At 43.1% G+C, this 14989-nt stretch overlaps 1 protein-coding gene across 1 annotated transcript in view; it reads right to left on the bottom strand.

The window, feature by feature from the left end:
- The window catches only part of LOC308464337 (cholesterol 24-hydroxylase-like), a 30181-nt gene that overhangs the window by 1529 nt on the left and 13663 nt on the right, over window positions 1–14989 (bottom strand). The window contains exons 6-14 of the mRNA XM_080983687.1: window positions 13444–13582; window positions 11772–11882; window positions 9252–9408; window positions 8236–8298; window positions 7006–7078; window positions 6087–6171; window positions 5065–5175; window positions 2529–2617; window positions 773–839 (exon numbers count right to left, since the gene is read on the bottom strand). Of these exons, the coding sequence (XP_080839813.1) occupies window positions 773–839; window positions 2529–2617; window positions 5065–5175; window positions 6087–6171; window positions 7006–7078; window positions 8236–8298; window positions 9252–9408; window positions 11772–11882; window positions 13444–13582 (895 nt within the window). The remainder of the gene's footprint in view (window positions 1–772; window positions 840–2528; window positions 2618–5064; window positions 5176–6086; window positions 6172–7005; window positions 7079–8235; window positions 8299–9251; window positions 9409–11771; window positions 11883–13443; window positions 13583–14989) is intronic.

The raw sequence follows: 14989 nt of genomic DNA on the forward strand, positions 1-14989 counted from the left end.
AAGTGCAAATGCTTATTCTAGGCTTGTTCAAAATACAGGATTAAATTCAGCCATTAAATAAAGAAATAAAAATCTAGTGGACTAAGAAACCGAGAGCGCTGAAAAAAATTAATAGTTTGGATTTGTTTTTAATTGACTCATTTAAAAATAAAAATTACAGGCCCATAAGTGATACAGACTTTTAAAAAATCTATATATAATTTCCAACCATCATTCTGCTGCTGAGACCTTTATGGCCCTCACAAAGAACTATAGTCTACAGAACTATAACAAAGAACTATAGTCTGACAATCAAGTCCTCTTGGCAAGGAACTCTTAACTAATTATAGTTTCTTTGAGGGAAGCCGTTCATGTTTACAGTGATATCATAGCACTTTAATTGTGTGATGTGAACATGGCCTAAACCTCACTGTGAATGAAGCCTGAGTTCTGCCTTGCTGAGGCCCAGAGCCTGACCGCGAGATCTATATATTTTAAATAAATGAAATATTGGGGAACCCACAGCTGGGGAAGGCTGGGCTATGGGGCACCATCCCTGAAGCTATTACACACCCCACCCTGCTGTTCCACCAGTCCTTTTGCCCAGGCTCCTGGATCAGCAAGGTAGAATCACAGAATATTGTAGAGTTGGAAGGGACCCCGAGGGTCATCTAGTTCAGTGCTAAAGCAGATGGCCATCTAACCTCTGCTTAGAGACCTCCAAGATGGGCTTTTTAAAAGGACAGGTGCCACTTAAGAGGGGACTTGGAAATCCTAATGGGCACTGCCTTACCTGTGAAAATAGCTGCCCGATACAGGTATGACCTCCAAGGGAAAATGGGAAGTAGGTAAAGTATGGTCTAAAAAAATAATAGAGAGAGAGAAAATCATAGAATTGCAATGCAGGAATCTCAAGATAAGAGTTATTGAAATGGCTTTGCATAGACAGCGTCCTTAGCAATGGCTTCGTTGCAACCTTGAACTCACTCCACCTGCTTAGGAGTGTACCTGATCCACTCTTTCGGTACAACAATGGTACAGTCATACCTCGGGTTGAATGTGCTTCAGGTTGAGCGCTTTCAGGTTGTGCTCTGTGGCAACCCAGAAGTAATGGAGCCCGTTACTTCCGGGTTTCGCTGCTCGCGCATGCACAGACGCTCAAAATGACGTCACGAGCGGAAGCGGCAAAACCCGACCCGCACACGCACAGACGTGCCGTCGTGTCTTACGTTCTATTCAGGATGCGAACAGGGCTCCGGAACAGATCCCGTTTGCATCCCGAGGTACCACCGTAATCATTTTTATAGCCTCCTTTTTCCATTTCTTCGCCCCCCCTTTTCCCTTTTTTAAACATATTTTTTATTAAAGATGTCTTGGTTTACAAAAGTATGTGCAATGTCTTTTTCTTCAAGTTACACTTTCTACAGATCAGTTTCATTTGTTGACACATTAGTGTTACATTAGGAAGAAAAGGGGGAAAGGGGTGGAGGGGGGATGGTGAGTGAGGTGGGGTGGCAATGCTTCTACAGTGGTACTTCGGGTTACATACGCTTCAGGTTACAGATTCCACTAACCCAGAAATAGTACCTCGGGTTAAGAACTTTGCTTCAGGATGAGAACAGAAATCGCGCAGCAGCGGCGCGGCAGCAGCAGGAGGCCCCATTAGCTAAAGCGGTGCTTCAGGTTAAGAACAGTTTCAGGTTAAGAACGGACATCCAGAATGAATCAAGTTCTTAACCCGACGTACCACTGTATTCTACTTAGTGTATGTGTGGGGTTTTGTGTCAGCGTCGCTTGTGCAGGTTTTCTTTACTATTCACTTGTATTCCTACATTGTATGTCTTGCCCAGGCAGCGTCTTGGGTTCCTGTGTGCTTAAAAGTAGCTTAACACAGAGACCGATTGATAATATTCTATGTTGTGAAAAGCTCCACATGTTAATTTCTGCAGACCAAGCTACCGTTAAAGTAAAAAAGCAGTCAATTTTTCTTCTGGGAACCAAGTTATCAAAGCAGCAGAATTGTGTGAATATTGACGTTTGCTGGTAATCCTCTGTATTAAGAAATCCAGGAGGAAATGTCAAAAGATACCTTTCAATTTAGGAGTAAATTTAATGCCAACTGGCCACTTCAACTGCATGTTCCAAAGTCATTTGTATTCCCAATATGTTATCCATACAGGCCATTCAAATGAGCTTCATGTTACAATTTGTTTTTACATTTTCCAGCTTGTCTCCTAAAATCCTAAGAATTACCAGTAAATGTCAACATTTACCAAGTTTCTAACATTGACTAGACAATATGCATTGTATTAGAGAGTTTTATCCAGCATAGCATTAAATACTGTGCCCTCTCAAAACAAGGATTTCTAATTGTACCAACCAACTTTCCCTGCTTCTTCTCCCTCTGTGCATCCACTAAACCTAGTCCCACTGCAAAAAAAGTGAAATTCCTTGAACTGACAGGATGCATTTGTTGGATACAGCCCAAAGCAAACAAATGAAAGAACATTTAGCACAATTTCCCTAAAAATGCAGCAACAGAAACTTACATTGTTTGGTCTTTGCTAAACCGGTCAGGATTGAAGATAAAGGGGTCTTTGAAAAACCTTTTCATGCGTCCCATGACATATTGACTGAACTGGCAAGAGAGGAGACAGTCATTTGCACTTGTAAATGCAAAGCAAGCTGCAAAAACATTTGTCATTCACAGCAAGAGGCAGCTGCACATCACAACCTCATTTAATGAAATGATGTTATCACTTCCTGGCCGTTCCTCCACACACCCTGAAGTCACATCTACTACATTTATATCAGCATTAGCTGGAAATGTTTTTAAATTTAATTGAATCCCTAATACAAAATTGAACTCATGGTGCTGTTAGGCTGTTTGACACATGGCTGAAAGGAGTCACAGGTGTGTGTTGGAGAAAGCAGAAAGCAAATGTTTGGAGATAAAACACTGATATCTATGAATCTGAAAGAGAATTATTTAGATCTTGCATTCATCCTCCAATGGCATCTGAGCACCTCTAAACTAAAGCACCCACATGCAAGACTATTTATGTATTTTGTGTTTTCATTTTGTATTTTTATGTTGTAAACCACCCTGTAGAATCCAAAATGCCCGGTGTTCAGTGGTGGAATGCATTAAAGAAATTGCAGGTTACGAATTAGGAATGAATCTGATAAAAATACTCTTAATTTTGTTGAAAACGTATGTTGACAATGTGGATACAGAAATGATCCTTGTCCTTTGGATCTCAGCTGATATGTCAACACCTGTTTACTGGGGGAAAGAATCCTCACATCTTCTATCTGAATAGGTTTTTTTGTTTTGTTTTTTTAAGAATATGAGACGTGCCATAATTTATTAAGTCAACATATTATACCCAATCAAGGAAAAGCATCTTGTTCGAGAACAAGCTTATTGAAAGTGAGTGGGAGTTTTTATATTACTTTTCGGAATGAAACGTTTCGTGAGGATTTGAGATCATATTCATTATTATAAAGATATGTTTATGTGGTTGCCACCTAGCGGCCCAAAGGCAAAAGTGTTTCTTTATAAAATTTGTAGATGCTTAAGGCCTGTTATTTTTATTTTTTAGGAATGGTTCCAAGATGGATGCTGGAGTGAAAACTTCATAACAGAAACTAAGAAATACACCAGTTATTGTTTCATCTTACTGGTGTAGCCGACGTACATTACAGTGGTACCTCAGGTTACATACGCTTCAGGTTACAGGCGCTTCAGGTTACAGACTCCGCTAACCCAGAAATAGTACCTGAGGTTAAGAACTTTGCTTCAGGATGAGAACAGAAATTGTGCGGCGGCAGCGGGAGGCCCCATTAGCTAAAGTAGTGCTTCAGGTTAAGAACAGTTTCAGGTTAAGAACGGACCTCCAGAACGAATTAAGTACGTAACCAGAGGTACCACTGTATAATCATTTGATTTGATTCCACATATAATAATCTCTGTTGTAGAGGGAAGTTAGGAGCAGATGCGGCTTGTCAACCTGGGAAGGTAGCCCATCCAGGAGAAGGAAAACTCTGCTCCTAAACGTCCACTGCCTTGTGGAATATCTTAGGGAGAAGAAAAGGCTAAAGATTAAACCCTACACAAATCTGGAGAGGAATCCCTAAGGCGTTTGGATGGTGCCTTGTAGAAGAAGAGATAGGACTTGATATCCTGCCTTTAACTCCCTTTAAGGAGTCTCAAAGTGGCTAATATTCTCCTTTCCCTTCCTCCCCCACAACAAACACTCTGTGAGGTGAGTGAGGCTGAGAGACTTCAGAGAAGTGTGACTGGCCCAAGGTCACCCAGCAGCTGCATGTGGAGGAGCGGAGACGCGAACCCGGTTCACCAGATTACGAGACTACCGCTCTTAACCACTACACCACGCTGGCTCTCTTGTACACCTCCTTCCAGCAACTCCTGCAGCTAAGCTGATGCTAAACATATTTCTCTGCTATCCTTTGCAGCACATCAGTGAGGCTGAGAGGGGAGTCTTCTTGTCTGGGCAGCCCAGGACTTCCATGCACACTGCCCAGGCTTTGGCCCCGGGGAGGTCACTTTGGTGCTACTAACGCAGCAGTTTGGCTTCACCCCTCGAGGCGCACTCCATTGTCTCTTGAGACAGACGAATGCCAACTGGAAAAAATCTGGATTTGGTAGGCATGTGGGCAAGGGCAGAAGACTACACAGAGCACCCAGACTTAAACTTGCTTTCTGGCGCCTGGAATTCTTAGTCACCTCAGCCACCCCCTCTGGCTTCTGTGATTTCCACTGGACCACACAGTTTTAAGCATATCTTTGCCATTGTAAGGGCTTAGAAGTTGCTTTTTTTTAGGTATAAAAGGAGGAAAGTTCAAGCTGAGATTCTGAGCATGCTAAGTTTTGCAACTGCTTCTACTAGACGTCTGCAGCTTCCTTGCGTTCTTCCCGCATAACTATGGCACATAACACTGCCCCAGATTTACTTAAACAAAAATTAACGCAGACATATCATCGGGGGATCTGGGAGGTTTGGTGCTAAAGGCCAATATTTTTGAGAGAACCATTCACCGCAGTCCATTCGACAGACTCACCATCAGACTTGTGTTTGCTGGAATTCTGACTCCTTCAAAGACGGTTTCCTTCCTTGTCCAGCGAGGAACAGCGGGAACCGGAGAGTACAAGCGCAAGGCTTCCTTGAGAACCTGGGATAATAACAACAGCTTGAGCCACAATTCCACAATGCTGGTAAAGGGACTTCTTTACTTATCAGCCACAGTGATTTGAGATATTGGAAGGGTGGGCTTTCAGCTGGAAACCATCACTTTTGAGTTTCGTCTCTAGCTCATGCTCAAACCTGCTTGGTGGTTTTCAGCAAATATATTTCTCTTAGCCTTAGTTCCCCACCAGTAAGAAAAGCCTCTTATAATTCTTGAGAACTGGAAAAAATGCCTTTTGCACGACCACAGCCACATCTGCATTTCAAACCAGGGTTTGTTTTTTTCAGCCTGAGCATAGCTCCAGCACCTCTCAGGTGGTGGGTACCATGGCGGGCTGGCTTCCTGACACTGCCCTGCTCCTTCTGATGCCAGTTGCCAGGGCAGGAAAGGAAAAATGGATGGGATGGGAGGCTGAGGATGGGGAGAGGTCAGTGCAAGTTAGAGCCTCCAGGGCACTGACCCTCAAGCCTGGGTGTGGCTCCTCCTCCTCAGGGAGGCCATGTGACAGCCCAGCTGTGGGCTTGTTGCCTTTGACCAGGAACTCACCTCTGGTTTGGAAAGTTACAGACAAATGTATTGAAAGTCTGGAATGAATGATTAACAGGAAGACAGGTAAACACCCTGCAAGCAATTCAGGATGAATGCTCACTGGCATAGAACCACCCTGTAAACAAATTGAAACGTATGCTCAATAAAAACCGAACTGCCCCATAAGCTTTGTTCAAACAAATCTGGATAAATGCTGAATAAACAGGTCGTCAGAAGGAGTTCATAATCTCACCAGTGACTGCTGAGCCAAAAGGGTTGAGAGCAGCGTTGGGTTACCTGTGCCTTTGCTCTTTCTTCCTTTTCTTTTTTAAATACAATTTTTCATCGCATTTGTTCTCCAAGTGTACCTGAGATAAGCACTGGAGCTTCCCAAGATCTTCGTAGGCGATGTCTCTCTTCACACCAATGACGTCATCCACTTCAGCCTGAAGTCTACAAATCAGAAGATTTCACTGGCAACTGCTGGCCTACATGGGGCATTCATACAAATTCGTACATAGACTATGTAACGTCTTATGGCCATGCCTTAGGACCATATCTTTACCCACACATCTTGACATCTTTCCGCAGGGCCTGCAAGATAGAGCTGTTCCACCAGGCCTTTGGCCAAGGCACAGCCTGATCCCCTTCTTTGGTAATTCTTCACAGAACTCTAGCCCAATGGTTGCCATCAATTTGATTTGAACTGATTTTTATAATGAATTGATTTTAGAATGCTGTATTATTTTACTGTTGTTAGCTGCTCTGAGCCCGGCTTCGGCTGGGGAAGGGCTTTCTTTTTTCTTTTCCTTCTCCCTCTGCGATGAGGCTACATTTTAATATTTTAATGTTTCAATATTTTAATGTTGTATTTTTTAATTTTGTTTTTAAGTTGTAATCATTTAACTTGTTTTTATTATTGTTTGTAAGCCGCTCTGAGCCCGGCCTTGGCTGGGGAGGGCGGGGTATAAATAAAAATTATTATTATTATTATTATTATTATTAATAAAATTTTACTACTATTACTATTATTAATATTATTATTATTATGCACCTGAACTTGGGTACTTGCCAATATTGTCAAGATCCCCAGACTTCACCTCTACATCCACAACTCTATATCCATGGTTTTCTCACATTACGCTTGTTCACGTGCACTGAGTGCTGGTCTGAATGGAAAAATTGTGTGAACTGGCCTCCAAAGTCTCAAATATTCTAAAAAGTGAAAAGCTACAACTTCCTAAAACTACCAGCATGGACAAGTGGAGAGACAAACAGTTCACCTACTTTGCAACTACCTCAGGGTTTCGTGACAGCTCCATTATGGTGAAACTTAACTGGGTAGTAGTGGTGTCGTGACCTGCAGGATAAAGAAGAAGAATTTGGATTTGATATCCTGCTTTATCACTACCCTAAGGAGTCTCAAAGCAGCTAACAATCTCCTTTCCCTTCCTTCCCCACAACAAACACTCTGTGAGGTGAGTGAGGCTGAGAGAAGTGTGACTGGCCCAAGGTCACCCAGCAGCTGCATGTGGAGGAGCGGAGACTCAAACCCGGTTCACCAGATTACAAATCCACCACTCTTAACCTCTACACCACACTGGCTCTACACCACAGAACATGACAGAGTGTGGTTAGGAATCAAACTATAGATTGGAATTAGTCTTCTGATAAAAGATATAAGCCCTGATTAACGTGGCTCATGCATAATGGCAGAAACTTAATTTCCAACAGAAACAAGCAGCAAAATATGAGATTAGGAAATATATTTTCTTTTTCCAAAAGCTGATTTCTGGAGATGGAACAGTGTCTCCTGGTGGAAGCCGAGTGATAGTTTAGTGTGCTGCTGTGTGAGCAGCTCAGGGGTGGTGGAGTGAAGATGCTTACCTGACCTCCTGGCAGGTGAACTGTTGCTGCTTACCTGGAAGAGATGGGGCAAGGCCCTGAACAGAGCAACACAGTGCAAATCCACCAGCAGGAGCACCATATTGGCTCCACTGGTGCTTTTGCAGCTTGCTGACCTCGTCGCCACCTCACCCCTCCCAGTAAGCAGCAACGACTCACCTGCTGGGAGGTTAGGTAAGCATCTCTGCAGCAGCACATCTCCAATGCTGGCCAGCTTCCTCCACCAGCTAATAAAACCGACTTTCAGTCCATCTGGTAAAAAGCTAAACTTGAGTGAGAGGTGAATTTGAAAGCAGCACAGCCCTCAACACATGAATGCAATTCGCCAAGGTTGGAAGCAATGCAAAGTTTCAAAGTTGCTTCTTACAAACTTGTCAGGCACAACAGCTACTGACTCTGGATAGTAATAGGTATTATTATTATTATTATTGTTATTATTATTATTCACGTCAAGATATGAATCCAGTTGGTACAGTTAGCCCCAGGAAAAAAAATCTGTGTGTGAATATTAATCTCAATACTATTTTTATCTGTGTTGGTTATACATGCCAGAAGTCTGTTCTGGGTGGCTGATCTTCTTAATTATATCTAAAGAACAACAGACCTACAAACCTGCAACGAAGAAGGTGACAAAATTGTCCAGCATCAGTTCATCATTGCAGCCCTCTTCCTGTGCTGTAATGGAAAACAAAGAGCAAAAGCTGACATAACTTTCTGGACAGAAGTGTAAATTCTGGACTGTTCTAACAATAGCAAGAAGTTGGCGGGAAGGTATTGGACCTAGTCCTGGTTTTTCATAGCTAGTTCTCTCAAAGTTAGCTTATTGCTTTATGCTGCTTATGAGTCTACCTGGAGACTTCCATCAATTTAGGATGAAGCAGCCAGATGATCACCTGTAACACATTTTGGTGATATCTGTTTATGGTGGTTTCCCTAACAAGCAAGCCAAACTCGGTTCTTTAGAATTAAACGTCATTGCTTCTTGTACTACTAGCTGCAGTACAGATGGGGAGAAAATACCCCCCCCCCTTTTGCATATGAACATCTAAGGGAAATTACAAGGAAGGCTGCATACTCTGTTACTAGTAGTAGCAGTAGTAAGGTAAAGGTAAAGGGACCCCTGACCGTTAGGTCCAGTCGTGGCCGACTCTGGGGTTGCGGCGCTCATCTCGCTTTATTGGCCGAGGGAGCCGGTGTCCAGCTTCCGGGTCATGTGGCCAGCATGACTAAGCCACTTCTGGCGAACCAGAGCAGCGCACGGAAACAACGTTTACCTTCCCGCAGGAGCGGTACCTATTTATCTACTTGCACTTTGACATGCTTTCAAACTGCTAGGTTGGCAGGAGCAGGGACCGAGCAACGGGAGCTCACCCCATCGCAGGGATTCGAACCGCCGACCTTCTGATCAGCAAGTCCTAGGCTCTGTGGTTTAACCCACAGTGCCACCCGCGTCCCACAGTAGTAGTAGTAGTAGTAGTAGTAGTAATAGTGACTAATTAAGATGTTTTTGCAGCTAGCATGTTTGGCTGAAACGAAGGGCTGTAAACCACTTTGTGTGGCTAAAGATGACCTTGTGGGGTCCACATGGAGACACTCATGTGTGGTAAGTACAAAAGATCATAGTCTACCTGCACCCTTCAGTATCTGAGTGAGAATATCCAATGGGATTTCTTCTCCATCTTGCATGTCCTTATGCCTCTGTTCAATACACTCCTTCCCAGTACGACGTAGCAGCCTTATGCTCTCCTGAACACCTTTCACTTCTTTTCTGTTCCATGGCATGTACTATAAAACAGACAACAGGTTTGAATTGCCCATTATATATTTGCTGGCTTAATAATAGTGGGGTATTTGGTTTTTCTCTTTGCAAGCTTCCTTGAGGACTGGCTTGGCTGAAAAGAAGCCCGGAATTTGTATACCGCTCAAACTCCTTTGGGTAGGAGAGGATATATATTGATTGCAATTTATCCCTCCAGGCACGCACATGTGTGGATTAAACAGAGTTTCAGAATCCCATCCTTGGCGGCAAAATGAAAAGCATAGGAATCAGACTGTAAAACCTAGTTTTGAGCAAGTCCAGCTATGAAGTAAGCTGGCTTCCCCCTTCTTACCCCACTTAAGAAAGAATCAGGCAACAATTTGTACAGTAAGTTTAAAAATAAGATTTACTTGCTTTATAATCATGCATTGCTTCACAGCAAAGGCAGCTATGCAGCTAAAATACTTATATTTAACAGTATAACCAGCTTCACAAGCATCTATTTGTTGGAAAATATTGGATTGTATTTATGTCAAAATATTTCTGAAAAATTGAATATATATATATATTAAACTGCAGCAAGCAGAGACATGTCTGCATCCAATGATGGTGGAAGGGGAGGGCAGGAAGTAATATATGCTCCTTCCTCTCCGGGAGAGGAGAGGAAATGACATCACACAGAGTCCTCTCTACCAACAGTATTTGTATGGTCTGAACACTGCCTATCAGCAATACAGCTCTGTGGACTTAAACCCTTCTCATGCTAGTTAGCAAGAATATGCATAACCCTACATTAGAGGCTGGGGATTGTCCAGCTGTCCACAAATTTCTATACACTATTTCTATACACTCCAGGCTCCTCTGATTCTGACTGCAGTGAAATGGTTGCACAGAATGTGCAGAGCCCCAGAACTGATGTCCTTGGGATCTGCAATACTGCACCAGAGAATGTGTTTGCCAGCTCAGTCAGGGAGATGGTTGGGCTGTGGGGTGGATTGTATACCAGCAAGATCCTATTCTGTCTCTGCCTCCCAACACCAAATACCAGGGGTCAGCAACCTAAGGCCCATGGGCCGGTAGTGGCCCACAAGGCTTGTCTACCCGGCCCATGGCGACCCCTGCTGCCCCCGCCACCTGCTCTTACTGGCATGGTGCAGTGTGGGGACCGACATCCGGGTTGATGGGGCCTGTGCGTATGTGCATGGGCACTCCTCTGACCCAGATGTGCGCTGGAAATAGTGTGTGCGCACACGTGCGGGACGGAGAAGCGCGCATGCGCACACCCTATTTCCAGTGCACATGTGGGTAGGAGGAGCACCGGAAATAGTGTGCACATGTGCACAGGTGCTCCTCTGATTCGGAAGAGTGCGCATGCGCACACGCTCCGGCCCATTCTCCGACGGACGGAGCGTCGACCGGCCCATCCTCGGATAAGGTTGCTGACCTCTGCCAAATACAAACCTCACATCCAATTGCCAGATGCACTGGCCTCCTGGTGAGAATGATGGAATATTTGTGGACCACTGCCACACCACATCCTTGTCCCTCCAACAAAAACAACAATATTTCATTTATACCCCGCCCATCTAGCTGGGTTGCCCAAGCCACTCTGTGCGGCTTCCAAGACATAAAAGCATAATAAAACATCAAACATTAATAGTATCCATCTGATCCAGTATGAAAGTCACAATAACTTTAAAATAAACAACTTACATCAAACAAAGCAACATTCAACAATCCATCTGAATCTAATAGTAAACAGTAAAATTAAACACCAGCAAATAATAATTAAACAGTTCGACCACAATAAAGAATTAGCAATCTATAATCAATAGAAGTAACAGCACAGCAAATCACAATGCATAAAATACCGCAAAACATACAAAACCATGTAAAAGGATCAAATTGAGAAACAAAGAAGCACAACTTGTAAAACTATTTTTAAAAAAATCCCTGAACTCCTCTCTTCCCAGCTGCTGTTCTCAAAGTCAAAGTCTGGGAGAGGCTAGGTGGGGCAAGGCAGGTGGAAGTGTTGTTGCCTGAGGAAGAACAGAAAGTCTCTCTCCCCTCACAAGGGGTGCTGAACTGAATATACAGGCTTGCAAAGCCCCCTGCCCCTTGGCCCAGTCCCTCAACAGGAGAGCTCAATATCACATTATCACCCACCAAACATCCTACTCTCCAGTCTTTAAAATTCCTTCCCCGGGCAACGAATAGTCTGAATCCAAATTCTTGTCCGTGCTCTCTGAAGACAAGACAGTCCCAGTTACAAACATTCCTGCAAGACAGGCGTAATTCTAGGATTTTGGAGACCCCCTGAATAAGCTTTACAAGCAAAATCTTTGCATAGGGCAAGTTCACGCGGAAATAAATAAATGTCTGCACTCACCTCGAAAAAAGGAATGCGGGATTTGGATAGTCCTTGTAGGGTCATGTATATGGCACGTGGAAAAGGCGTCTGGTCATCATAGACAGTGTTCAGTTCTAAGCCAAAAGCCACCTGATAACATCCAGAAAAATAAGAAGGTTGGTCAAAAGTCTGAGGGTCTGGGAAGGAGCTGCTGTAGAAACCCTTCTATTGACATGTTAATGCACAGGGGTGGCTGGTGCAGTGGGAGTGCCTTATAGTCACCCTTGTGACTCTGGGGGCGCTGCCACTTACACAACGACAACAGCAACAACAACTTATTATTATTTAAACCCCACCCACCTGGCTGAGTTTCCCCAGCCACTCTGGATGGCTCCCAACAGATTAAAAAAAGAATAAAACATCAAACCTTAAAAACTTCCCTAAACTTCAGGTGACTGACAGTTATGGATCCTGCCCACTGATTGGATACAGTTCCCTACCCCTACTTGAACTTCTTCCTTGGGAGCCATTTGCAGGAATCATTTCCGTTCCCGTGGGGGGGCTTACAAAGCAGTGCCGTAGCTGTCTGTAACATGTTATGCAGCAACCGTTGAGAGGGCCTTCTCGGTGGTGGCACCCCAGTTAGGGAACTCCCTCCTCTTTGCAGTGCAGCTGGTGCCAACCTTAATTAGTTTTCAGTGCCAACTATGCTTGTTTGTTCAGGTGTTTATCGAGCTTTCAGGCCGGAGCAAGTTTGTTTAACTATTGTTTTACTGTTTGTTAAGATTGGCCACGTCCACAAATATCTTTGGGTTCAATAACTTGAGACCATAGTTAACATGGTTGTTTTATTAAGTAGCAGTTGCAACAAACACTAGTTTTCTGCTGGAGGAGCCGTCTCAGCTAGCCACTTTCCACTCCCTCACACCATTCTCCAGGGATTTTCTCCAAACTCCCCTCCCAATGTCTCCTGCAAGGAAATTCCTTCAAATTACTACAGTTACTACACATACAATTTAATTAAGACACTGTTATACTGCTGTAACAGTAGTGGCTTCCTTTGTCAAGTGAGTCCTGAGAGTAGTTGGAATTCCTAGAATCCGTAACAAATTACAGTTCCCAAGATTATTTGGAGGAAGCCATGACTTTTAAAGTAGACTTTTAATATGTACGGTGTGGATGTGGCAATTGTGTATTTTTGTGTTTTGTTTTGTGTGTTCTATTTTAAAACTCCTTATGTACTTTGTTCTGGGATTGTTGCAATGAAGAGCACGTAAGACATTTTGAATTAATAAAATAAATTAAAAGAACCATGAACTAATCTGGTTTTTTTTGTAATTATGGTAAGATGAACATGGCAATTTCAAAAATACAGAACGGTTGTTCTGTGTTTGGTAAGTAATTTAAGTTCTTTTATTTACAAAGGGTTTAATAATAATCTGTATGACGTTAGTATTGTACTTTAATTTGACAAAACCTGATAAATTTTTGTCATGATCTGTGCTTTAACAATAAAAAGAAAAATGGGAAATAAAGAGGAATTCTCTGTGGTGGAGCTGAACTCAGCAGGCATAACATTTAAAAAAGATGGGGAAATCTGTGGCCCGGTAGATGTTGTTGGACTCCAACTCCCATTTGCCCCAGCCAGCAGAGCAAAATCATGGATGATGGGAGTTGGAGTCCAAGAACAGGAAATTAATCTAGCATGTACCTTTGCAATGATGTCCAGGGTCACTCGACTCAGCAGGCTCAGCATATCGACTTCAGTTTTTCCATCAGCTTTTCCCTCCAGCTGCTCCATAAGCTTGTCGGCTTGGTCGTTGAAGGTTCCCATCAAGCGAGTGAGGTAACTGTCCAATTTATTATTATTATTATTATTATTGGAAAGTGTGAGAACGGAAGTCAGTCTTATCTCTTCCGCTGTATTGTACTTTTGTACTTTACTTTTCTCTCTCTCTCTTGGAGAAGATGTGAGAGGACGCCATGACTGCTTTGTCCTGTATACCGTATTTTTTGCACCATAACACTCACTTTTTTCCTCCTAAAAAGTAAGGGGAAATGTCTGTGCGTGTTATAGAGCGAAAAATACGGTATATTGCTTAATAAATTACTTGGAATGCACACACCTAAGCTCCACATCGTTTCTGCTATACTCTGCTGATTGAGTGTGCACATATCTCAAGATATGTGTCACTGATGCGCACCAGGACTGAAGATTTATGAACGTCCCGGGCTGCGCTTCATCAGGAAGACGCCCAGAGAGAGCGTTTGCTCTCCCAGGCGTGTTCTGACAATTATTATTATTATTATTACTATTACTACTACTACTACTTATCCACCCTTCACCTGAAGGTCCCAGGGCAGGTCACAACAATTAAGCATCCATTAAAAATAGTCAAAAACAAATTACAATCACAATAATAACTGTGGGTCCTAAAATATACATCTCAAGTTTCAAAGGCCAGGGTCAATGCATATTTCTTCAGCATACGACGAACCTTTTCTACCAAGCTGCAATCTCTCGCTCACACACAAACAGCAGCAATTAGGCTCAAAGCAACAATTCCAGGTTTTTGAAGCCAACTGCAGATGAGGAAGGAAGAGTTACCCCTCAGTGGTGACCCTGGTGCAATTAGACTTGGGGGGAGGACAGCCTTCCAATGTCCAGGTGTGTTGGCAATCCATGCACTAATATCAATGCAAAGGAACCTGCTGGCTTTGGCGATGGTTTGCTAAGGCTACACTTCACACTCACCTTGCAGAATGGCATCCCATGGAATTATTACATGTTGAGGTTCTCTTTTTCTGCCAATATATTTCACTGATGGAGAGTGAGGTTGGAAACTGCACAGCACGATATGTCTAGCCTTTCATGGACTAAACTCATTTTTTTCTTCAATGGATACACACACACACTCACAGCAAATAGAGTAAAGCTGCTCTGAAAAAGGATTTAAATTTGCTATATTTGTTCATAATACAGTTTGATTTTTTTTAAAAAAAGAAAAGCTAATGAATATGCAGATCAATTCACAAGTCTAACAGTTGTGCAGCTTTGGAAAGTGTTTGCAGAGCTGCAATTAAGGCAGTGGCTGCTGCTTGCCAGAATGAGACATCTAGGACTTTCCCAACACACCACCATCACCAACAACAATCCAGTTTTTTTGTGCTGGGAGGTTGTCCCTAACCTGAATTTCTTATATTAATGAGATATAAGATCATGCACAATAATCCTTCAGAGCAGTTTCTTGCACCTC

This window comes from Podarcis pityusensis (assembly GCF_964106645.2).
Source record: "Podarcis pityusensis genome assembly, chromosome: 1".
In the NCBI taxonomy this organism is placed as follows: domain Eukaryota; kingdom Metazoa; phylum Chordata; class Lepidosauria; order Squamata; family Lacertidae; genus Podarcis; species Podarcis pityusensis.